Source organism: Capricornis sumatraensis, chromosome 12 (assembly GCF_032405125.1).
Source record: "Capricornis sumatraensis isolate serow.1 chromosome 12, serow.2, whole genome shotgun sequence".
Classification (NCBI taxonomy): Eukaryota; Metazoa; Chordata; class Mammalia; order Artiodactyla; family Bovidae; genus Capricornis; species Capricornis sumatraensis.
In genome coordinates, this window is record NC_091080.1 from 84,027,818 (window position 1) to 84,053,865 (window position 26,048).

General features: G+C 43.3%; 1 protein-coding gene across 4 annotated transcripts in view; it reads right to left on the reverse strand.

The window, feature by feature from the left end:
* The window catches only part of DOCK9 (dedicator of cytokinesis 9), a 290,025-nt gene that overhangs the window by 210,541 nt on the left and 53,436 nt on the right, over positions 1-26,048 (reverse strand). Inside the window, exon 1 of one of the 4 annotated variants that reach the window (XM_068984763.1) lies at positions 5,520-5,681. The exons of the other annotated variants lie outside the window; for them this stretch is intronic. Within the exon in view, the coding sequence (XP_068840864.1) occupies positions 5,520-5,681 (162 nt within the window). Of the gene's footprint in view, positions 1-5,519; positions 5,682-26,048 lie in introns of those variants that run through there. 4 annotated transcript variants of the gene reach the window in all.

Here is a 26,048-nt window from a genome sequence, read left to right on the forward strand (position 1 = left end):
GTTATCACAGTTCAAGAAACAGTTATGAGAGAACATCTAAAAAATATAAAGATCCAGCCTTTACCTTCCCCACAGCCTCAAGCTGATGCGCATTATTATCCCAGTCTCCATTAACCCCAGTCATTGGTTACACCGCAACCTCCCCCTTACCCTCCCACCAGCCCACCCATCCCCGCAGCCCCGCAGACACACACAGGCAGGGCTGCAGGCTCTTGTGATCGTATCACCTCCAGCTCTGTTCTTTTTGCACAGTGCACACAGAATAAACCAAAGGAATTTCGTAACCAGTTGGTGTTTCACATGAGGAAGGCCTGTTTCGCCTGGAGAGACTGAAGTGGTCTCTGTATAAAATTCTATACAGCAGTAAAGGTTGAGAACATGTTGAAGATTTGCAACAAATCTTTCAATAGGAGGACCATGAAATACTTCAAAGCTTTAAGGAGGCAAGAAAAAAAGATCAACTATCCATTTACAATGGGTAAGATTATCGCTCTGCTATCCCAACATGTCATGAAAGAAACTGAGGATTAGAGTTTGTCTTCTCCCCTTGCGACTTGCAGTAATGTGCTCTCTGTGAAGGGCTGACAGAATCCTAGCTGCTATCAAGGTTAGAACTGAGTGGCTTCCCCCACGTCAGTTACATTACGCAAAACGAGAACATGGTACAGAATAATCCCACAGTTCCTCAATTCTTCCATGACAGACACATCAAGAAGGGAAGAAGCTACCACCAGCAATGAGGAAAACAGGTCAAGTCCTGGTCAACGGGGCTGGGTCCATCACAAACCTTCACAGACGAGGAAAAATTGGGATTTACAAGAGTTTTGTCTCAGCTTAAGCTGCCCCTTCTCATGGAAGGTGCCTGGGCAATGGGTGGGGCCTCCTCCCCGAGTGGAGACTGGAGAGCTTCCTCCTTATTTCTGTACGTCTAGCACCCAGCACAAAGAAGCACGCAAGGGTGTTCCTTTTTCACTCTAATTAATTTACTTCTTTCTTTATTTGGCTGTGCCAGGTCTTAGTTGCATCATGGCGAGATCTAGTTCCCAGGCCCCCTGAATTGGGAGCACAGGGTCCCAGACAAAATATCAGCAGGGAAGTCCCCTCAAGGGTGTTTCCTGAATGACCTGGACAGTCCATTAATTAGAAAAGAGAAAATGTTAGGAAAATTCTGTACTCACGAATGAAATCTACCCTAACTCAATCCTGCCCCTCCACCGTAGTTTAGAATTACCGGTCAAAATCAATCTGATCCTCAAGGGGTACACTTGAAGTTCAGTCAGTCCACAACTGCCAGAGAAGCCCTTTTCCCCAGGTACTACCCACCATGGAGCTGATTCACGTCTTTTGGACATAAAAGGAAAAAAGAACTTCCTGCACAAGATCAGACAGCTGCAGCCTTACAAAGCTAACGTCCACACTCGAGACATCCGATTTTTGGTCAACTTTACTAATCTTAAAAAAATCACCCAGGTAATTTTTAGGTAACAGATAAAGATGTAACGTGCAGCGTGTTAACTGAATGATATAAAAACATCTTAATTCTGATTTAGCCTTTGGCACAACAAAAAAAGCAGGCAACTTACGTTAAAATAAAAGTTAAAAAAAAAAAAACCAAGCTAAACAAAACAAGATTTTTGTGGAATTAAATTAACATTAAAAAAAAAAAAGACATCTGTATTTCCTCACATCCAGAAAAGCACTAAAGTCCTTCATGGTGATGACTGTTCCTCGTGACTAGCCAAAGCTTCACGAGACTGGTCAAAACCTTCTGGAAAAACGTATGCCTGACTGCATGTACTCCCTCCCCTTGCACCAAAATCAAATATATACTGATCTCCCCACCTTGCCTCTTTTCACAGACAGATCTGAGGTGCTGTCTCCCAGGCTGCAGTTCTCATTTTGCCCCAAATGAAACTTAACCCCCACAAAAAAAGACATCTGACTTTGCTTCAGAGCCAACCTGAAGGTTTGTTCTTCACCAAAGTTTTCTACTAGTTTATTAATTCATACTCTGCTTTGTTTCAATGGGATTTAAAGTGATTTACAAGCAAGAAGAAGATTAAAAGTATTTTGATAAGCCGATGAGAAAGAGCAGGCAGTGATAAAATAGTAGTACAGGAAAAAGAGAAGCAAAGTTTAAAGGAAATATAAAACAAATCATTTTGAAAGAGCCCATATATCTGTTAGAATCAGGTCATGTGTATGAAACTAAGCTTTCTTTTAACAGTCGACTGAAGAGGTGGCTGAGGTCAGTTACATGAATCATAATGTATATAAAATAAATACAATTCAATTAGCACTTATGCTACACAAAGTAGCTCCTCAGGAAAAGCACCATCATTCAGAGCATGAAGAGAAGAAATTTCTTCCAGGGTTCTTCATAAAAGGAACACTAAAAAATAGAAATAACTATAATTGCTAACAATTAGCACTAACTTACATGAAAACACTGTCCTAAGAACTTCAGATATAGTCACTCATTTAAAAACCTTATGAGGTAAGTACCGTTATTATCTGCATCTAATGGGTAAGGAAACTGAGGAACAGAGAGGTTAGGTAAATTGCCCAAAGTCACACAGCCAGCAAGTAGTGGATGTGGGACTCTTGGTCACCACACTATGGTGACTCTTCGCCATTCCAAAAGCAAATGAGCAGCGCCCTCCACACCCTCATGGTAGACACCACTTTTGCAAGGATGTTTCTCATGCCCTTCACTGGGCAAGAGAAGGGCAAGAGAAAAGCACAAAGCTTAGTTCAGAAGCAGCAATTCCTCTGAGGCCAGAACAAGCCAGTCCACCCCAGTGAATCCTGACAGAAAGGCAGATAACTGGGGCATCTTAGAGTCTCTAGAAGAGTCGTGGCCTCATGAACACTATTCCTCCTCCATACGGTTTATTATGTATTGAGTGGCCGGGGAGGGGGCTATGCTCTGAGGAGCAGTGAGGGACAGCTCTGACGTGCTGACAGTGACGGTGCAGCCACAAGCACAGTCACTACATCAGCTGAAAGAAGGACAGACGCTCTCCTAACCAAGGCTGAGGAGCCTGACAAAGACCTACAAAGGATCAGCCTACTTTGTATGGAGCAGGCCCAAGGGAGGGCCATGGGAATTCTCCCTTAATCAACAGCTTGGCTGGATCAAACCAAGGATGAGAAGGTCCTCAGAAGCCCACGCCACGGAACAGGCCTCAGCAGAGCCAGTCTGGATGATACCCAAAGACAGCATCCTCAACTGTCGCTGAAGGGTCATAGCGAACGCCTGGAACGCCCAGCTTAGGACCATGCAACTTCTTAGGGTAACTCCAAGACAAAAATGTTTTGGGGGGGAAAAAAAAAGCCTGGTTTCAGAAGATCTTCTCAACAGCTTCTCTGAGTTTGAGTTCAGGACCATAAAACCATTTCCTCAGAATTCACTCATTAGCGGAGCATTTACTAGGAGCCAGGGATTGTTCTGACTGTTGAAGGCAGAAGCAGTCAGTAAAACAGACAAAAACTCCTGCCATCATAAATCTTATTCCTGTGTAAGTACCGTAAGTAACACTTACCAATAATTACTATTACTATACTTAAGGTATCAGTCTTACCTAACTCTGTGTCGGGGGTATGGCGGGGACTCAGAGAAGACTGTGCAGGTGGTGTGGCACAATTACACCAGGGGTCAGGGAAGCCTCGCTGCCACGGGGAACTCTGGGCAAAGCCCACCGGGAGGCCAGGGTGGACCAGGTAAATGCCCAGGTAGAGATCCCAGAAGAAAAGGTCAAAGAGAGAGGAGTGAGGAGAAAGGTGACGAGGAGGAAGAAGGGCCTGGAGGGCAGGCCAGGGATGGACCCAGCAGTCATCTGAAGGATTCTGGATCTGACTCTGAGCAGAAGGATGGTCTGCCTTCCCTTCCCAGTCGTGCAGAGAAGACTCCAAGGGGTCAAGGAAAGAGAGAGGCTGGGAGGCCAGTTTGGAGTGAGAGGATGCACCCTTCCACCCACACCGCCTCGGCCACAGGCTCACGTGGTCTCGTCAACTTTCAGGGTCTGCTAGTGCGGGCGAGGATGGCGGCTGAAGGCATCTGACCCGAGGCACAGGACCAGGGCTCCACACCCAGTACTAGAGTCCCAACAAAGCCCCAGGGCAGGTTAGTATTCCCTCATGCAATGAACAATAATGAAAAACAAACAGGGTCTCTCACAGGCAGGTTAACCAAGCGCCAAGTCAGCATGGCCTGCAGGAGCAGGAAGGAGGCTGGTGGTGTGGGAGAGGTGCTGGCACCACGGCCAGGCAGTCCTAGGGCTGCCAGGGTGAGGGGCTACCCTAATGGGACAGACACTCTAATGGGCCAGTCCTCCTCAGCTGTGATGCCAGTCATTCGCAAAAGCATATCCCAAAGTACTTTAGAATTTAAAATATTTAATAGTTAAGACAGCACCACTTAAACTGCATGCCCACACGTAACACTCACTGCCTTCCAAAACGCATCTGAGGCTCTCTTTCCCTTTCCTCCCAGGGATTCTGAGAGCCCTCTCCCTAAGACGTAAACCTCTCCCTAAGACGCATCCTCTCTTGGGGCTCCTGCAAGGCTGGGCCGACCTGGTTTGATCCCGGGATCGGGGTGGGGTTCCGGGGGGAGATGTGGCACGCCAGCCTCTGGGTCTCGGATGACAGCCCGCGACCAGGAAGGTTGCGGGGGTTCCACACGCCCTGCTCTCGCCATGGGCTCCTGCTGGCCGTCCCCCTCCACAAAAAACGCCCACATGTATTATTCCCCACTTGTTTAGACAAGAACTGCCATAAGAACAGAAGGGAAAACGGCAAGGCATTCTGAGGGAGGAAACCAACACGGAGCTTTCTCATGAGCCTGGTATTTGTGAGAAGGCCGTGGAGAGGCACACCCATCTGTGACTTGACACCTCCTCGTGCCCTGGGAAGGAGCAACCATCACAGGAATGTCAACTGAGCTTCCTTTGCCTCTCAAGAGCTTTCACTCACAAAATTCTAAACGGCCAGATTTAAAATAATAAGCCTGTAAATATCTTTCTCACACCCATTACAGTTTTCTTCCATGTTTCCTTTACATTTCTGCCCCGAATCAAAGGACGAACCACAAGCCATTAGTAAGGAAAATCTAGCCAAGTGAAAGGATAAGAGGTAAAGGGACTGAGTAATTCACCATCACAGGTAGAGGGTTCGGTCCGTAAGACCCTAGGTCCCGGCTTCGCCCAGTTATTTCTGGCACTATACTGAGAACACAGAAGCTCATAACGCTAACTCAGAGAACTGCTCTGTGACCACATGCCCTACTGCAGCTGCTCTCTCTGCATGTGTTTTAGGTCTGATTAACACATGACATTCTCACACATACAAACAGGCACCTCACGATTTACAACTGAAGGCCACTCACTACCCACTGACACATGCAAGCTATATACACATAAGCATACTGAAATAAATGAGTATATTTGCTTTACCAGCAAAGGCTAGTTTCATTCTAACCCCAACAAACTACTTGTTAATTAAGAGACAGCATTTACCAGACAGGAGGCGATCAATAGTTCTGAGTCTTCTTTTGTCCAATTGTATGCTGTGCATTCAAGGGCATTATTCTCGCCTTGATGTTTGCACATATAAGCACAGTTTCTCTCAAAAACGGTGCGGATGCCTTTAAACAGAATCACACTAGTAGTGCAGCCCATCCCCAAGCTGTGGATGCTCAGGTCTCCAGCAATCTCTACTCCATTTCCACACTATCTTCCTTGGCTCTTCAGAGCAGACTCCCACTGTACCATCTTCACGACAGGCAGTTGCCGACACCAGAACAGAAGGGAAGCTCCGAGCTGCTGTACTAGATGCTGCTCCTGCCCAGCCGCCTGACAAAAAAAAAAAAAAAAAAATTCCGAGCTCCGAGTGTAACACAGGAGGGGTGGTGCAAAAAAACAAGATGACACACCTCAGATGCACCAAAATCTTTAAAGTACTGTATTTTTTCCAATAGACTTCCTCACTGTTAATACCAAAGGACAAATAAGCAGAAGATGTACATGTGGTTACTGGAAAACTGCCGGCTCCGGTGATTTGCTCGGGATTGTTCTGAATCTCAGAACCTGCCCAAAAATGAAAAAGACGGAGCCAGACAGTCACCCTGCTGCAGAGGCTGCCGGAGGCACAAAGAATGTTCATCTGCTGCAAGAAACCTCGCTCCCAGAATGCTTAGCCTAGCATCTATATTAGCAAACATCTCTTTCCTTGACCTAAATATGCTGTTTGTTTAATCCCGCATCAGCGAGGAACAGAGAAGCAAAAGGGAAAAAAAAAAGTCCAAAAAACGAGAGGAATCACCAAGATGACTGCTGCTATGGAAACATGTGTAAGCCCACTTCAAACAACCTTTGGCGTGTGTGGGTACCAGCTTGCTGACAGCAAACCACAAGGGAACACGAAATTGCTGTGTCAATCTTGACTTCTGCCCACTCGCACTCTTTGCTAGAGAGGGGGCTAGCAAGTTTGCACTGCTTAAAAGAAGAATTCTCCCCTGGCTGGTACCCAAAGATGCAAACGAGAATATGGATATAGAAGCAGCGCTCTGGTATGAAGGGTAAATGCACACTTGAGGACCACAGGCAACAAGGTTATTCTGTTTGGTACATAAGTAATCCAAGTCCTTCAACTGCAGACTGAATTCAGTAACACTGTTCTACCCTGTGATATCTTTGGGACTAGCTGACAGGAAAGCTTGTCATTGATACAATACCAAGTTGACTCTTGCCATTTTTCCTTTCTAGAAAATGAAAAGCAAATTATGTAAAAAGACCATCATGAACACACAAGGAAACCCCTCCCACCTACAACATCTATCTAGAAAAAAGTTACTGCTCTTTTAAAATCTATTCCGACATCCTGCCTTATTTCACAAGGCAACAGATGGTTTTCATTTTCTGGCTACAGATTTCAAAGTTAGAGTGAATTATAATTGAACACCTACAGGTTAGTAACAGAAACCTGTGTCATGCAGGGAAGGTAAATCTTTAGAGAATAACATGCAATCACATAATTCCAACATTTGTGTTTTCTACGGCCAGTTAACCTATTAGGAGCAACAGATAAGCAGAAGTCTAGGATTTGTCTATCTCCTGAATTTGTATGCAAAGTGTATCAAATAGCTACAGAGATCAAAGGAGTAGATACTGGCCACATGCAAAAAAACAACAACAACAACAACAACAGAATAACTATATGTGGTCTAAAGCAATCAGCTTCAGAATGGTAACTCTGTTGAGAGAACAGCAGTGAAAGGTGTAAGATATCATTTGTAAAACAGACAGCTAGTGGAAAGTTGCTATATAGCACAGCGAGCTCAGTTCAGTGCTTTGTGACAACCTAGAGGGGTAGGACGACGTTCAGGAGTGAACGCCAACATTCCAGGAATCAGCAAACTAAAATGGACTGGAATGGGTGAATTTAACTCAGATGACCATTATATCTACTACTGTGAGCAGGAATCCCTTAGAAGAAATGGAGTAGCCATCATGGTCAACAAAAGACTCCAAAATGCAGTACTTGGATGCAATCTAAAAAATGACAGAATTATCTGTTTGTTTCCAAGGCAAACCATTCAATATCACGGTAATCCAACTCTATGCCCCAACCAGAAAGGCTGAAGAAGCTGAAGTTGAATGGTTCTATGAAGACCTACAAGACCTTCTAGAACTAACACTCAAAAAAGATGTCCTTTTCATTATAGGGGACTGGAATACAAAAGTAGGAAGTCAAGAAACACCTGGGGTAACAGGCAAATTTGGCCTTGGAATACAAAATGAAGCAGGGCAAGGCTAATAGAGTTTTGCCAAGAGAACGCACTGGTCATAGCAAACACCCACCTCCAACAACACAAGAGAAGATTCTACACATGGACATCACCAGATGATCAACACCAAAATCAGATTGATTATATTCTTTGCAGCCAAAGATGGAGAAGCTCTATACAGTCAGCAAAAACAAGACCAGGAGCTGACTGTGGCTCAGATCATGAATTCCTTATTACCAAATTCAGACTCAAATTGAAGAAAGTAGGGAAAACCAGTAGACCATTCAGGTATGACCTAAATCAAATCCTTTATGATTATACAGCGGAAGTGAGAAATAAGTTTAAGGGACTAGATCTGATAGACAGAGTGCTTGATGAACTATGGAATGAGGTTCATGACATTGTAAGGGAGACAGGCATGAAGACCATCCCCATGGAAAAGAAAGGCAAAAAAGCAAAAATGGCTGTCTGGGGAGGCCTTACAAATAGCTGTGAAAAGAAGAGAGGCCAAAAGCAAAGGAGAAAAAGAAAGATATAAGCATCTGAACGCAGAGTTCCAAAGAATGGCAAGGAGAGATAAGAAAGCCTTCCTCATCGATCAATGCAAAGAAATAGAGGAAAAGAACAGAATGGGGAAGACTAGAGATCTCTTCAAGAAAATTAGAGATACCAAGGGAACATTTCATGCAAAGATGGGCTCAATAAAGGACAGAAATGGTATGGACCTAACAGAAGCAGAAGATATTAAGAAGAGGTGGCAAGAATACACAGAAGAACTGTCCAGAAAAGATCTTTACAACCCAGATAATCATGATGGTGTGATCACTCACCTAGAGCCAGACATCCTGGATTGTGAAGTCAAGTGGCCCTTAGAAGGCATCACTACGAACAAAGCTATTGGAGGTGATGGAATTCCAGTTGAGCTATTTCAAATCATGAAAGATGATGCTGTGAAAGTGCTGCACTCAATATGCCAGCAAATTTGGAAAACTCAGCAGTGGCCACAGGATGGAAAAGTTCAGTTTTCATTCCAATCACAAAGAAAGGTAATGCCAAAGAATGCTCAAACTACCGCACAATTGCACTCATCTCATACACTAGTAAAGCTCAAAATTGTCCAAGCCAGGCTTCAGCAATACATGAACCGTGAACTTCCAGATGTTCAAGCTGGTTTTAGAAAAGGCAGAGGAACCAGAGATCAAATTGCCAACATCCGCTGGATCATGGAAAAAGCAAGAAAGTTCCAGAAAAACATCTATTTCTGCTTTATTGGCTATGCCAAAGCCTTTGACTGTGTGGATCACAATAAACTGTGGAAAATTCTGAAAGAGATGGGCATACCAGACCATCTGACCTGCCTCTTGAGAAACCTGTATGCAGGTCAGAAACAACAGTTAGAACTGGACATGGAACAACAGACTGGTTCCAAATAGGAAAAGGAGTATGTCAAGGCTGTATATTGTCACCCTGCTTATTTAACTTCTACGCAGAGTACATCATGAGAAACGCTGGGCTGGAAGAAGCACAAGCTGGAATCAAGATTGCCGGGAGAAATATCAATAACCTCAGATATGCAGATGACAACACCCTTATGGCAGAAAGTGAAGAGGAACTAAAAAGCCTCTTGATGAAAGTGCAAGAGGAGAGTGAAAAAGTTGGCTTAAAGCTCAACATTCAGAAAACAAAGATCATGGCATCTGGTCCTATCACTTCATGGGAAATAGATGGGGAAACAGTGGAAACTGTCAGACTTTATTTTTTGGGGCTCCAAAATCACTGCAGATGGTGACTGCAGCCAGGAAATTAAAAGATGCTTACTCCCTGGAAAGAAAGTTATGACCAACCTAGATAGCATATTGAAAAGCAGAGACATTACTTTGCCAACAAAGGTCTGTCTAGTCAAGGCTATGGTTTTTCCAGTGGTCATGTATTGATGTGAGAGTTGGACTGTGAAGAAAGCTGAGTGCCGGAGAATTGATATTTTTGAACTGTGGTGTTGGAGAAGACTCTTGAGAGTCCCTTGGACTGCAAGGAGATCCATCCAGTCCATCCTAAAGGAGATCAGTCCTGGGTGTTCACTGGAAGGACTGATGTTGAAGCTGAAACTCCAACACTTTGGCCACCTCATGCAAAGAGTTGACTCACTGGGAAAGACTCTGATGCTGGGAGGGATTGGGGGCAGGAGGAGAAGGGGACGACCGAGGATGAGATGGTTGGATGGCATCACCAACTCGATGGACATGAGTTTGGGTGAACTCCGGGAGTTGGTGATGGACAGGGAGGCCTGGTGTGCTGCAGTTCATGGGGTTGCAAAGAGTCGGACACGACTGAGCAACTGAACTGAACTGAACTGAACTGAGAGGGGTAGGATGGGGTGTTTATTATGAATACCATTAAGTAAAGTCTTTATTGAATTTATTACCAAAAAAAAATGTCAATTCCATTAAAGAAGAGTTATCACAGCCACGTTCTGACATTAGAAGATCTAAGTCTTCATGTGACATCACAGTGAGAGTGACAGTCGTGCCCGATTCTTTTGCAACTCCATGGACTGCAGCCTGCCAGGCTCCTCCTCTGTCCATGGGGATTTTCCAGGCAAGAATACTGACTGGAGTGGGTTGCCATTCCCTTCTCCAGGGGATCTTCCCGACCCTGCACAGAGTGCAGATTCTTACTGTTGGAGCCACCAGGGAAGCCCTGACATCACAGTGCTGGCCGATAAATAACACGGGCACTCACCTGCGCAGAAACTGAATCTTGCAGACTGTAAATCAGTAAACACCTGGGTTAACAATTATCTTAAGATTTCAGAAAATTCACCAACTAATCTAACTGCTATACTGTAAGGGAAACAATTTTTAAAAAGTAATAGTTAAATGAATTAAAGATGATACCTAGAAATTTAAACTTAATTTACTAGTATTACTTAGACATCTGAGGTGCAGAAGCCAGAGAATACTACTTAATATACAAAAGATGATGTTTGAACTTTACAATGGATCATAAATGATAAGCAAGCAAATATGAAGCTGCTGGTATATTCTATTTGATTTACTTAAAAAAAACAACCCTAAAAGTTAATATTTAAAACAATGAAAGAGAATGAAACAATTTCCTAACATTCAGAGGAAAAAGAAATTTCTCCTAGAGATACATTTAATAATCATTTAAGCAGCCTGTATCAATTGTAAATATCAATCATTTTCCAACCAGCAAAATTAGTGAGCAAGGAAAACAGAAAAACTTTTAGAGTGAAGGATACAAGGCCAAAAATTGATTTTCATGCTAAGAGAAGCATGACAAAATGAATCACTCAAAATGTGCATTTGGTTTTGCTGAATTCTCTCATCAGAATGATCTTGGACAAATGTAAAATGATAATTACCATGAACTGCATTAGGGGACATGAATAGACGGGTGATATCTATTGGCAATCATTTCCACTACCTACAGAGGACGTATTTCAATTTGGCGGATCACGTTTACTTTCACATCTTGAAATGTAACCCCTAATTTACACATCTCCCAAGATAGGATGTCTGCCCTTGACTCCCTTTGAGATCCAAGTCTATGTCTATCTCTCCCTCTAATAATGATACCTGGTTCTCCCATCACCTCCACACCCTCAGATCCAAGGCAATCATCTTTTAATATGACAAACTAGGAAAGCAGCAGAATATTATTCAGCCATAAAAAGGAATGGTATCCCAGTGCATGGTACAAAGGGGATAAAGCTGGACAATGTCACACTGAGGGAAAGAAGAGTTAAAAAGACCTCATATTATCTCATTTCTAAAAATGTCCAGAATTAGGTCAATTCATAGGGATAGAGAGTAGATTAGTAGATTTCAGGGAATGCAGGATGACTGCTAATGGGTACGGTGTTTCTTTTAGGGTTAATGAGAACGTTCAGAAACTAGTGGTTCTAGCATATATGCTATCTATACATAATATATAGTCTGTAAATATACTAAAAACCACTAGATTGAACATTTTTTCTTTTTTATTGTGGAACAGTTGATGTATAATTTTATGTAAGTTATAGGTATACAATATAGTGATTCCCAAGTTTTAAAGGTTATATTCCATTTACAGCCACTAAAAACTAGTGGCTATATTCCCTGTGTTGTATAAAGAACACTTTTAAAAAGTGGATTTTGCTGTAGGTGAACACAACAAAGAGCCTGACTCCATTTTTGATGTTTTACTGCTATCGGCTTTTAAGTCTCACCTTTCCTTCCTACCCTTGTGGGCAAGTGACAGGGAGGGCCGGGTGGCTCCCTCCCTTCGTGCCAGCGGGGAATTCAATCCACTCTCAGGAACTTTCAGGCCAGCCCCAGCCCCCACAGGATCCCCAAGCCTGTCTCCTTTCCTTGCCCTGTCAAGCCATTTTCAGACATGCTTGGGTGTAGCCCCGCTCTCCTTACAGAACTCATTACCTGAGTAGTAAACCTTATCAAACTCTCTTGGTGTGTGTTTGTGTGAACTCTCTTGGCATGTGTGCGTGTGTGTATGGTGTCATTACTCAATATACAAAGCAAATTTTGAGTGGGGGTCAATCCTATGTCTGTAGAGCCACTCCAACATTAAATTATATCTCAATAAAACTGTTATTTAAGATAGAAGAAGTGAATACGATTGTACGTAATTCTGCCAACCCCCTAAGGTCCTCAAAGTTCAAATAAAATAACAGGAGAGAACTCAACCAAGAAACTGTTATAAATACGTTCATAGTTGTTGCTTTATACTTCACAAAGGATTTCCAGTGCCACTCAAAACAGCCACCATGCTTAAGGAATTCAAGGATGTCTGAAGGTTGCTTTGGCCCCAATTCTCAGGAATGGGCTTCCCTTGTGGCTCAGCTGGTAAAGATACCTGCAATGCGGGAGACCTGGGTTGGGAAGATCCCCTGGAGAAGGGAAAGGCTACCCACTCCAGTATTCTGGCCTGGAGAATTCCATTTACAGTCCGTGGGGTTGCAAAGAGTCGGACAACTGAGGGACTTTCACTTTCACTTCGCTTCACTTTTTCTTGGACTACACTAACCAAGTAACAAGGAAGGTGCCGGGGGCTGTCCTCAGGGTGTGCATGCCAGGGCTGGGAGAGGGGCTCCATACCGTACTAAGAGTAAGGTCGGGGAGGGCTGGGCCATCTGGCCGCCTCAGCCACTCAGCCACAGACAGCTCGGCACACAGGTGTCGCGCGGTGAGCCCCCTCACCCCCACCTGGAGCTGCTCCCACTGGCAACCTCTCTCCTGGCTGAGTGTCCTTCTGTTTTAAATAACTTCTACATCTCATGTAATAATACACCACATATGATACAGTCACGTTTCATAAAACCCAGATAAATGTGGTACGAGTAGAATTCGATCTTACGTGTCATTTATTCTATTTAAGTGCCCTCATGATGGCCAGTCCATATGAACAGCTTATTTCCATCCCTAATAGTCCATATTTCATAAGTTAATGCAGTGAATCCTGCTGAGCAAAGAAACCTTATATAAGTTGACCTGTCAACACTCTATTTTTTATTCAATCAGTATAATCAAACACTAAGTCTAGTGTCTAGCAGAGGGCCTAGTATATACCACATGCCCAATAAATGTCGGTCTCTCTCTTTTACTCCAGGTTAAAAAATTTCCTCCTTGATACTAAAGAGCGAGATAGTTCTTCCAAAAATATAAGCACCCTTTTCATAAAATCCATGTATATGAAAATGCAATCAAGTCAAACTATAGATTACTTCTATTAAGAAAAAAATAATTAAAGGAGAGAAATGTGGGTGTAGGAACAGGAAAAAGAAGTTAAGATAGTTGATGAAGGGGCAGAAGTTTCAGCAAAGATCATTAAAAAGGGCAGTGGTCTCCCAGAGATGACCAGAGTCCCCCCCAAAAAGGGAGAGAGACTCCTCCTTTTTCTTTGGCAGGAGACCAAGTTAAACCTTTAAAATAAAACAGACCTCCAAAAGGAAGAAAAGTTTGGGCTAAAAAAAGCAAGTTACCTATTGGTAGGAATGTCAAATAGTGTAGGTCACTTTGAAATACGTACGGTATGGCAATTCCTCACAAAATTAAACAGAATTATCTTATGGTCCAGCAGTTCCACTTCTGGGTCAAGCCCCAAGAGAACTGAAAGCGCAGTTTCAAAGAGACGTTCATATACACCCATGACCACAGCAGCACAAGAGCCAAGAGGTGGGAGCAACCTAAGAGTCCATCAAACGAGGAATGGATAGACAAAATGGGGTATGCTGCAATTCTGACAGGCTACAGCAACACGGAAGAACCCTGAGGACACTACACCAAGTAAAATAAGCCAGCCACAGAAGGACAAATACTGTTATGAGTCCACTTACACAAGGTACCTAGAATAGGCAAATTCATAGGAACAGAAAGTAGAGGGACTCTTCCTGGCTGATCAGGGGTTAAGACTCTGCGCCTCTACTGTGGAAAGCAGAGATCTGACCCTTAGGGAACTAAGACCCCCACATACCATGAGGCTTGGCCAAAAAACAAAACAAAACAAAAGGTAGAATGGTGGTTTCCAGGGGCTGAGGGGAAGAGGAAATGGAGAGTTGTTATTTAATGGAAACAGAGTTTGTAATGATGAAAGAGTGCTGAAGATGGGCGGTTACACAACAATGTGAAAGTACTTAATGCCACCAAACATACCTAAAAAGATGGTAAATGTTCTGTTATGTATATGATACGTTATATATACATTAAAACAATAGAAAACCAACTTACTACTAGGCACAGATTTCCTATAACTTCCAGGAACAACTGATATGAAATAACAGGAAACTCGGAAGGGTAACTAGTCTTACCTCCCATTCTCTCCTCCCACCCCTCACAAAGGACAGATAAGCCCAAGAAACAGGCTTCATATGCCCATTTTCCTTCTAACTGTTTTAACTAGTTTATATTAAATTAACTTATGTACTATAATTTCTATAACTAATAACTATGGCATTTCCTCATTACACTTGGTAATGAACTTCTTAGAAAAACGCTTCAAACTATGTACCATCACTGAAAAAAAACAAAGCTGAGACTGAAATTCTTCACTGATAGACAACTTCTCCTTCTTCATTTCACACTACAAAACGAATGAAACAAGAGCGTTTATACAGGTGCTGATTTACCCCTCAGCTCAGGAAGCTGCAGGCGAAGTCGGAACTTCAGTCACAGTTACAGGAGGTCATGGAGCAAAACCACGGTTTCTGAGGGAGCTCAGTTTTTTGAAGAGAAACCAATAAACCCACAAATGCCGCTGCTTTGTCAAATATGAGAAGCTGCCAAAAGAGCTATTTGCAAAGCTTTTCATCCTTACTAAACACATTGGTGGGGAGGAGCGCAATGGAGGGGGCTGGAGGCGCAGAAGAGCACAATGACTACAGCGAGGGCCAAGGCCCAAACTGCAAATGAGACACGAGGTGAAAAAGAAGGCAGCAGGGCAGAGGCATGAGGGCTAAGTGAGAGGCCTCCACCAGCCTCCTCTCAGGAAACGCTGTTTTAGGCAGGCATCTGAAAAAATCACAAGGTATACTGAGCTTAAACAATGGAAAAGGTACACAGCATAATCTGTGTAAAAAAGCACCCACTCCAGTATTCTTGCCTGGAAAATTCCATGGACAGAGGAGCCTGGCGGACTACCCATCCAGGGGGGTCACCAAGACTCGGACACGACGGAGCCACTGAGCACCCAGACACTCGTGAAAACAGTTCATGTGCTTCAAACGCGGAGTTACAGCTATTGGAGAGCTGTTCTCACATGTGAGGAGAGACAAAATTCAGATTCCGAAACACTTCAAGTACATATATCTTGGATTTTAGCAGCTGAATATTTTAAAAATTGTACTGTCATTGTCTCAGTATAGAAATATTGTCTCAATATGAGTAAAGAAAGGAAATAAAAAGGAAAACATAAACATAAAGTTTGTCTGCCATTTTAAAAACTATTGCAATTATACTTCAAAAAAACTGCAGCTCAAAATCTCACTCCTGTGTATATATCCAAACACAAAAACACTATTTGAAGATACAGGCACCCCAACGTTCGCTGGAGCATTATTTACAACAGCCGAGATATGAACAAGACCCGTGTCCAGCAGCAGATGAATGGACAAAGAAGACACGGCACCACACACAATGGAACACTACTCGGCAGAAAGGAGGAGGAAGCGACGCCATCTGCAGCGACTTGGATGAACTCGGAGGGTATTACGCTTAGCGAAACAAGTCAGACAGAGAGACAGATACTGTGATATCACTTGTATGTGGAATCTAAAATATACAACGAACTAGAGAGTATTACAAAGAAGACGACTCACAGATACAGAAAATATACTAGTGGTTACCGGTTGAGGAGAGGGACCGGGGAAGGGACAATATAAGAGGAAGGGATTGAGGTACAAACTATTACCTGTAAAATATGTTACAAGGATATACTTTACAAGGTGAATACAGCAAATACTTTATAATAACTACAAATGCAGTTATTTAAATTTTAAAAACTGTGAATCACTATATTATACGTATAGCTTATTTAAAAAAAAAAAAAAAAAAGCTGAATTTCTCCTGAAGGCACTCTATCCTCGACAGAGTTCTCTCTCCAAAGCATATGACGGTCTCCAGCACAGTGAATTCCCAAAAGCATTCCTGGCGCTGAGAATTCAGAAGGGAATGGTAGGTAAGATGACTTCTTCAATAATGGCCAGTTAGAGCTATCCAGCTTTATTAAATTCACACAGCACTTCAGGGAAATCTTTGTCGAGTCAATAACTCTGGCTCATTCATTCTGTGAGGCAAGGTCTGGGCCTGAGGGCTGAGCCATCTATCCCAATTCATTCTAAGAAATTTATTTTGCAGATCTTTCCCCACAAAATTTTCATCTCTGCTATAACCACAAGGCTTTCAAGGTACAAAAAAAAAAAAAAAAAAAATTCCATTTGGAAAAAAAGTCAGAGGAGGGATGGAAAGAGAGAGATGATGAACGGGGTAGCTGAAGGTTTATTCAAATCACAGAATGGGCTCTATTTAGGGCACTCTAGTCATCTAGACAATGAAGGGGATTCACATTTTAAAAATAAATTCTATGGTAAATCTTAAGAAAAACTTTATATAAACAGTGCTGGGCACATCTCTCACAGTCTGTCACGTGTACCTAATTCCTACTACGTGCCAGAGGCTGAACATAGAAATTTGGTCACACGGTCTCACTTAATCATCTCAACAACTCTAAAGGTTGAGTTTATAGGTGATCTCACTCATGACCACCATCCCTTGATCTTGCTGCACGTAAACAAGGTCCCCACAGGAAGCCGTCCTGGTGCGCAGGACCACAGGAGCACTGGGCCAACACTGACATCGTGTGGCCTGGGGCTGACAAATCACAGGGGGTGCCGGATGCGAGAACCCCACAGGCTCAATGTCTCCAAAGTACTGTCACCCTGAACTACATTAAGAAATGAATTTTTAATCATGATATCTGTGTGTAGAAGAATACTTCCCCCCAAATATGTACCCTTGCAACGTGTGTTACTATATCATTTTCTGTCCCAGCCTCTCTAGTCCACTCTAGCTCACTGGAAAGAAGAGAAGAAAAATGGAAGGGAGTGAGGAAATGTAAGAAGGAGGGAGGGGACAGTCAGAGCCCCTAAACCATCTTCAGGACCACCACGACTCACGCCTACAGCTGGAAACCCCACATGTACCTGTCCTCTCTCCTCGACATGGTACCACGACACATACACTCGTGTCTGTCAACACTTGGAATCGCCAGTTTCAAGACACATCCCATTCCCTACGAGCAGCTCATCCTGGCCCAAGAGCAGGATGGAAGGGCCTGCTGAAGACGACAATTGTAAGAACATTCCCAAGTCAGAAGAAGCTGGTCCAGGAATCAAGGGGTAAGAGAGCGGCCACTCTGTTACCCTAATAACACACTCCACCCCTGCTGGTCACAGGGCCTGGTCTGAAAGGGAAGAATGCTTGCAATTAGAGGAGAAAATGAAGCACAATGAATGGAAAGGTGAGACGGCCGCCTGGCCATTTGGGGGCTCCATAAGCTGCTGAACCAGAAGGCAAATGAGGAGGATACTCTACCAGCTAAGGCGAAACTGGGCTGCTGCCTTCCAAAGGGTCAGGAAGGACCATGGCTGGACCCCAGGGTGGATTCTCCAAGACATCTTAGTATTTCTAGCTCCAAAAGTACAAGTTCACGAAAAACCACAGCAATTCAAAGAAAGGCAGGACTACTGAGAATTCAGATGTCAAGGTAAAGAAGGCTAATCAGTTGAAGTGGGCAAAAAACATATGGAATGAGTAAGAGGATAGTCAATGCATAACTATCAACTACTGCCAAACAGCCAGGTAGAGCAGTGAACACTGCAACACTCATGCGGGTTTCCTTCCTGCTTCATCTCTCCTCCTCCTTCCTCTTTCATTATTTTACACAAGCGTTATTGTTGAAACGACAATTTAGACTTTCGTAGCACATACTCACACGAAGACTACTACTGAATTTAAGGATTAATTAACAAGGCTCAGAAATGGGTGCTGTTACTCCCTCCCAAAGAAAGATACAACGGAAACTTTGTGACTCCTTGTTTGAGGAGCCAGTGAGAATACCTTCCAGTGCCTGAAGGATAGCTATGCTCTGTTGGGCTGAAACACGTATGGAAGGTCAAATCTGTGTAGAGGCTGGGTCTGCACACTGACGAGTCAAAGGGGAGGGCTGTGCCAGTTACTAAGCTACTGTCTGTCAGCTCCGCTCCTCCCTTCCACACTCAGCTCTAGGATGCAAGGGCTGCTCCTCTGAAACAACAGTTTTACTGGTTGGGTCCCTATTAGGCTTGCCAGGAGGGGGCACCAGAGGGAGACTGCAAAGCCTGGGGGAGAAGGAGCTTGCTCCTTGGTGCCAGCTTCCTACTGGCTTTTTGGTTTCCAGTATTACCAGCAGGAAATCAACCCTGAATATTCACTGGAAGGACTCATGGTGATGGTGAAGCTCCAATTTTTTGACCAGCTAACGCAAAGAGCTGACTCACTGGAAAAGACCCTGATGCTGGGAAAGTGAAAGTGAGAATACTGTTAGTCGCTCAGTCCAACTCTTTGCAACCCCATAGGCTATAGCCCACCAGGCTCTTCTGTCCACGGGATTGTCCAGGCAAGAATACTGCAGTAGGTTACCCTTCCTTCCCTTCTCCAAGGGATGTTCCTGACCCAAGGATTGAACCCTGGTCTCCTGCATTGCAGGCAGATTCTTAACTGTCTGAGCCACCTGGGAAGACAATGTTGGGAAAGAATAAGGGCAGGAGGAGAAGTGGGCGGCAGAGGATGAGATGGGTGGATAGCATCACTGACTCAATGGACATGAATTTCAGCAAACTCTGGGAGACAGTGAAGGACAGAGGAGCCTGGAGTGATGCAGTCCATGGGGTCACAAAGAGCTAGGCACGACTGAGTGACTGGACAACAATCGCTGAGCGACACGGCTTCACCTGGCAGCAGGAAGCCCTCCCTGTGCAGCAACAGCATCAGGTCTGCCATTTCCCCAGTACTTACAGGACCATCGTTACACTCACCACCAGAAACACCATCACCAGCTACCTAGCACCCACTCCTCAGAGGTCTAGGTATCAGCTCCGGGGAGCTCCTCCTTTAAGCTTCTAAGAAAACAGTCTCAACCCTTGGTCCTCCCCAGCTCCTGGCTGCTTCCTGCAGCCACTACCGCCATGATATGTGAATGTTCTCTTGTTATCTTTTAATACCTACTTAATTTTATACCTAATAGCAAGTCTTTATGTTTAATTTTATTAAAACAACCAGTGTGATTTCTGTTTCCTGGCTGTACCCTGTGATGCTATAGTCAGCCCTTGTTATGTGTAGACGATCAGTTCCAGAAGCCCCCGCAGATACCAAAATTCAAAGATGCTCAAGTGGCATAGTATAGTTAGCCCTCAGTGTCTGCAATTTCTGCATCCACAGATACAAGGCCTGATAATAGTAGGTTCTAATTAGTTTCTAGATTCTTAAAATTCTCACCAAAAACTGAGAATAACCAATAAGCACATAAAAAAGATGCTTAACATCGTCAAGAAAATGCAAATTAAAACTGTAATGATATTTCATTATATATAGGCCACCAGACTCCTCTATCCATAGGATTTCCCAGGCAAGAGTACTGGAGTAGGTTGCCAGTTCCTTCTCCAGACATACCTACCAGGATGGCTAAAATCTAAAAAGACTGACCACACTAAATGTTGGCAAGATAGCTGGAACTCTAGTAAGTTGCTAGAACAGCCACTATGGGAAACACTGTTGCCAAAAACCGTTAAAGAGTTACCATATAACCTAGCAATTCCACTTCTAAGTATCCACTGGTAACGTTAGTATCATGAATAATATTGCTGTTAACATTAGTATACATGTTTTCATTTTTATTGGGCAGATACATATATTGAATGATTCCATTTATATGAATTGTTCAGAAAAGGCAAATCTTTAGATATAGAAAGCAGATTCATAGTTGTCTAGAGCTGAGGGTAAGAACTGAGAATGACTAAAAAAGGGCATGAGATTTCCTTCGGGGGGTATCAGTCCAGTTCAGTTCAGTCGCTCAGCTGTGTCCGACTCTTTGCAACCCCATGAATTGCAGCACGCCAGGCCTCCCTGTCCATCACCAACTCCTGGAGTTCACCCAAACATGTCCATAGAGTCGGTGATGCCATCCAGCCATCTCATCCTCTGTCGTCCCCTTCTCCTCCTGCCCTCAATTCCTCCCAGCATCAGAGTCTTTTCCAATGAGTCAACTCTTCGCATGAGATGGCCAAAGGATTGGAGTTTCAGCTTCAACATCAGTCCTTCCAAAGAATACCCAGGACTGATCTCTTTTAGGATGGACTGGATGGATCTCCTTGCAGTCCAAGGGACTCTCAAGAGTCTTCTCCAACACCACAGTTCAAAAGCATCCATTCTTCGGCACTCAGCTTTTTTCACAGTCCAACTCTCACATCCATACATGACCACAGGAAAAACCATAGCCTTGACTAGACAGACCTTTGCTGGCAAAGTAATGTCTCTGCTTTTCAATATGCTATCTAGGTTGGTCATAACTTTTCTTCCAAGGAGTAAGCGTCTTTTAATTTCATGCCTGCAATCACCATCTGCAGTGATTTTAGAAACCAAAAAAATAAAGTCTGACACTGTCAGAAGTGTTCTAAAGTTAGATCACTTGCACAAGGCTACAAACTTACTAAAACTTGTTGAACTGTACCCTCAAAATTTAGAATGAATTGTGTGGTATATAAATGATACCTCAATGAAGTTGTGAAACAAAAAAACTAGGGAAAAGATTTGAAGAAACTCTAGTGAGGTGAGCAAAGGAAATAAATCATGATAAAAAAACCATAATGCACTAATAAGTAAAATGAAACATTTGTATCTGGACATACAGATAATTGCATGTGATAAACACAGGATGCCTAAGAACCAAATTGTTTCAGAAAACAGAATGTCTTTATTTCAAATGCTTAAGAATAGGTCTGGTGTGCTCAGTTCTAAAGAAATGCTCAGTTCTAGTGAATGATGGTTTTTTGACTGCTTCAAAACTGAACAAATAGGATAGTACCAGCATTCACATCTAGCCAATGTCCTCAAATAGGGAGATACTGTTTTGAAGCCGAGAAAATTCTTTCCTGTGAACGGACAGGCTTTTTTTTTTTTTATTTTTTAAGGAATGCCCTTAATAGTGACAGTGTCATTGCCAAGGAAGACAGAATGACGATGCCTTATTACAAACCAGCAAAGACTGATTGACCACAGGTGCATAATACAACTAAATACCTACATCACTGAAATTATGCTTTACCTTGAAAAAAAAGGTTGAACACAGACATCACTACAATGTAAATGTAAGGGATCGCTAAAGATGGAAAAACTCCCTCCACTGGACTAATGATTCAGACAGGCAAATACTTTTCCTTAAAATGAATGACTCAGATTTTGAACTTTTTTTGTTGATTCCCAGGCTCCCCTGGTGGCTCAGATGGTAAAGGACCAACCTGCACTGCAGGAGACCTGTGTTTGATGCCTGGGTCAGGAAGATCCCCTGGAGAAGGGCATGGCAACCCATTCTAGTATTCTTGCCTGGAGAATCCCGTGGACAGAAAAGCCTGGTGGGCTACAGTCCATGGGCTCACAAAGAGTCAGACACGACTGAGCGACTAAGCACAGCACAGATGACATTTATGCTTACTATAGAGAAAAGAACTATCCTTTACCCCAAAGTTCAGAGCATTCACATTGCTGTTTTATTTTTGAAGCTATAAAAAATTTATTTTGTGAAATTCAGTATGTACTGGAAATTTTTTTTTTGGTCTTATGGATTGGGGGCAGGAGGAGAAGGGAATGACAGAGGATAAGACGGCAGGATGGCATCACCGACTCGATGGACGTGAGTTTGAGTGAACTCTGGGAGTTGGTGATGGTCAGGGAGGCCTGGCGTGCTGCAATTCATGGGGTCGCAAAGAGTCGGACACGACTGAGCAACTGAACTGAACTGAACGCTGTGTTTTGCTTAATATTCTACAAGGCACCAGCACCAAAAATTATTTCAGATGAACATCTGCAGGGCGTTCATATTTAAAGAAGACTTTCCCCCAAAACTCCATGCAAAATATCTCAAAAAAGGAATATAATGATAACAGATTTTGTAATAAATATCATTTTACATAAATGTTTGTAAAAGCTAATACTCATTATTCCAACTTATAAATCATCTTTCATGCTTTTATAGTATAAAAGTATGTTCTACAAAAGAAACTCAGTTTGTAACATTGTGCTTAAGAGAAATGTACGGGAAATTTAATGTTATCCAAGAACTAATTAGGCCATGAGACATGGGTTGCCTGTGTTATCTCCCATTACAGATGACAAGACCAAGGTTCAGAGAAGTGGAGCTGATGTGACCAAAGGCACATAGTTGGTATGTGGGATAAGAACCAAGGATCCCTGGCTCCTAGGCCCTTGCTCTTTCCAGCATGTCTTCAATCCCATTAACAAATGATGATGATTACACAAAAAGCATTTGAAGCTGGTAAAGAATCAGCCTGCAATGTGAGAAACCTGGGTTTGATCCCTGGATTGGGAAGATCCCCTGGAGAAAGGAAAGACTACCCACTCCAGTATTCTAGCCTGGAGAATTCCATGGACTGTATAGTCCATGGGGTTGCAAAGAGTCGGACACGACTGAGCAACTTTCACTTTCACTGATACGTGTAAGATGTTACAAAACATGAACTTCCAGCGCTTTATCAAGTTGTGTTAGTAGTTTAAAATAGATTTGGTCCTCTATTTGGGAAATGTAAGGCTGGGGTTAGGTCCTTTTCATCAACTGAAAGGTGAGGTATGTCCTTTAGAGCTGAAGAGCATCGAAGAAGATGCTCAGTAAGCAGGTAGGTATACTTTTTATTACTCCCGCCTTCCACCAAAACTTCTAAAATATGAAGTGGTTCATACACAGCCAGTGTAGTCACCATTCGAAAGGCCGGCCTTGTGTTCTACTCAGGACAGGGATCCCTCCAATCCACAGAAGGTAAGGAGTCCACCCTACTGCTCCTGGTAAGAACCACGGAGGACTCAAGGGTCGATGTCACAGCTGGCTGCTGAGCACACACCACTGATGGGAGGGAGAGACTGGAGTCCCAGTCCTTCCACAAATGAACAAACTCAAGGCCACTTCCCCTAAGACATGCTTCTCAATTTCATAATGACCAGTGCTTGATTACCCCTATCATGTGACTAAAGAAATATCTTGATGATTCAACATTTCCTAGGAAAAACGAGGAATGATCCATTTCCTTCTGTTAACCCATCAGAGTCACCAATGCTGGTCACTAGCTGGAGGTCATAGGAGATCAAGGTACATCTTTACACTTAGTGGCCTCCGTCTAAGGAAGCTTCTCAGTTTATTGTTCTCACCCACTGGAGAGGAATATGATGATATACATTTACTCCATTACTTCAGTGCCAATGAAGATACAATGGAGATTATACACTAAAGTTCAAACTGATTCCAAAATCCATTCAAATATATGAACTTTTAAAACCTCTCTATTTGGGAAATAAAATATTGAGACTAGGTCCTTTTCAACAACCAAAAGAAGAGGTACTGTAGATTTACTAATTTACATGTTATAAATTGATGCTTTATTGATTTCCCACTGCAGATACCAAACGTGTAATTTTAAAAGAATTCTGAAGAGCATGTTTCAACACATCACAAACTTTTTTGTGCCTGGCAACCAAGAAGAAGATCAACCTAAATTAAAGGTCTTTATTCAGCAGACATCTACTCAATTCAAAATTATGAATGGTAAAATTACACATTCCCACGGAAAGTTCAAAGTAGCCTAAAAAAATGAAAGTTTTTCATTTTACTTCACCACACATTAATAGCAGATTCAAGTAGTCTAGGATAATCACTGGCTTTTAGGAACAAATGTGTCAACCAACAACTGCTGAAAAATAGCTCCCTGCTATAAAAGCTAAAAAAACTTAGGGACTTTCCAATCCACCAGGTAAGAAATAAAGACTGAGAAACATTTTTACAACACTTTTTATTTCTTATAGATCATTTAATTCAGCCAGGCAAAGAAGTAAAGAGTATTCCATCTTGGCTCTAAAATAGAAAATCTGAATAGGGAAGACAGAACACACTACAAGATCTGGGTTGCTCTAGAAGGGATCACCAGAGTCAATATGCAAAGCTTCTCTAACGAGCAGGAGCAGGAGCAGGAGCAGGAGCAGGAGTGCCAGTGGGTGACGGCGCACTGCAATGGCAGCCGAACTAGAGGGTATCCGAGGCCCCTGGGGTCCTGCAGGATTCTCCACTTCACAGGCACTGGCTGTGAGTGCGAGTCCAGCCAGGCAGAATGGGAATGAGTGAATCTTTGGTAGCACAGGTAACTTAAAGGGATTGCACAGAAGGCCCAATATGCCTCATAAAGTATATAAGCTATACCTTGTAAGGTTTATCTTACATATTACCTAGGCTTCCCCATAGCTCAGCTGGTGAAGAGTCAGCCTGCAATGCAGGAGACCTGGGTTTGATCCCTAGGTCAGGAAGACCCCCTGGAGGAGGAAATGGCAAGCCACTGCAGTATTCTTGCCTGGAAAATCCCATGGACACAGGAGCCTGGCGGGCTACAGTCCATGGGGTTGCACAGAGTCGGACATGACTGAGCAACTAAGCACAGCACAATAATGCCACCAGCAAGGACGCTGAGGTTCAAAGATGTTTAAAGAAGACATGTCAAAGTCAAAGCACCCTGGGTGTCTGAACTAGGACCTCTCGTCCCTCATCCCCAGACTCAGACTCTTTCTACTCTACCATGATGCTTTCCTGTCAGGCCCCCAAAGAACCTCATTCCTTACACACAGAAGTACTAAGCAAGTGAAAGAAAATTTGACATTTATAGAGGAAAAAATAAAACCCACAGATCAAGATGCCTGCCCAACTTCGGGGGTGGGGGGTGGAGGGCCTGCAATATGGCTGCAGAGGAGACCGCATCTTTCTTCCAAGGTTTCATCATGAAACATATGCAAACCATGTGCTCCATCTAGTGGACTCGTGGGAGAGCCTCAGGATGAGGGAATGCAGGTATTTAGCTCTCCTCAGTTCACACACGCCTGAAGCATGCGTTTGCTAGCGCAAACCTCCAACCGAAATGCCAATGCTAAAAAAAGATTAGAAAGATTCCAAGCTTCCAAGAGTCAAGGATAAATTCTTTCGAACGAGTTAAAACTGGTCTCCACACTTGCTTCCTCCTTCATTCCCAGTTTTCCCCAGCATAAGGAAATAAGTCAACGAGGTAGGTCACCTCACAGGTAATCAAAGTAAAAGCTTTCACATGACACATACCCCGCAGGTATAACTCAGACTTGACTCTGAAATTCACAGCGTCTCTTGATGTTACTGTGGTTACTGCCACCTTAAACCCAAAAGCAGACCCTCCTCTCAAAAAAAAAATAAAAATAATAATAAGATGTTCTGGGAAAAACCCAACTCAGAAGTCAGCCAACATTCCTGGTCCTGCCAAGTTTCTGAATGTTGCAACCTTCAGTCATTCAACTGCTGCCTAGGTCCCTCCTTTGTAAAACGTGGACGATGCCGCAAGGATGACAAGGGATGACTGATGTCAAGCACCTCCGCGGGCCCAAGGCGCTCAGTGTACGGCAGAGACAGACAGGTGGAT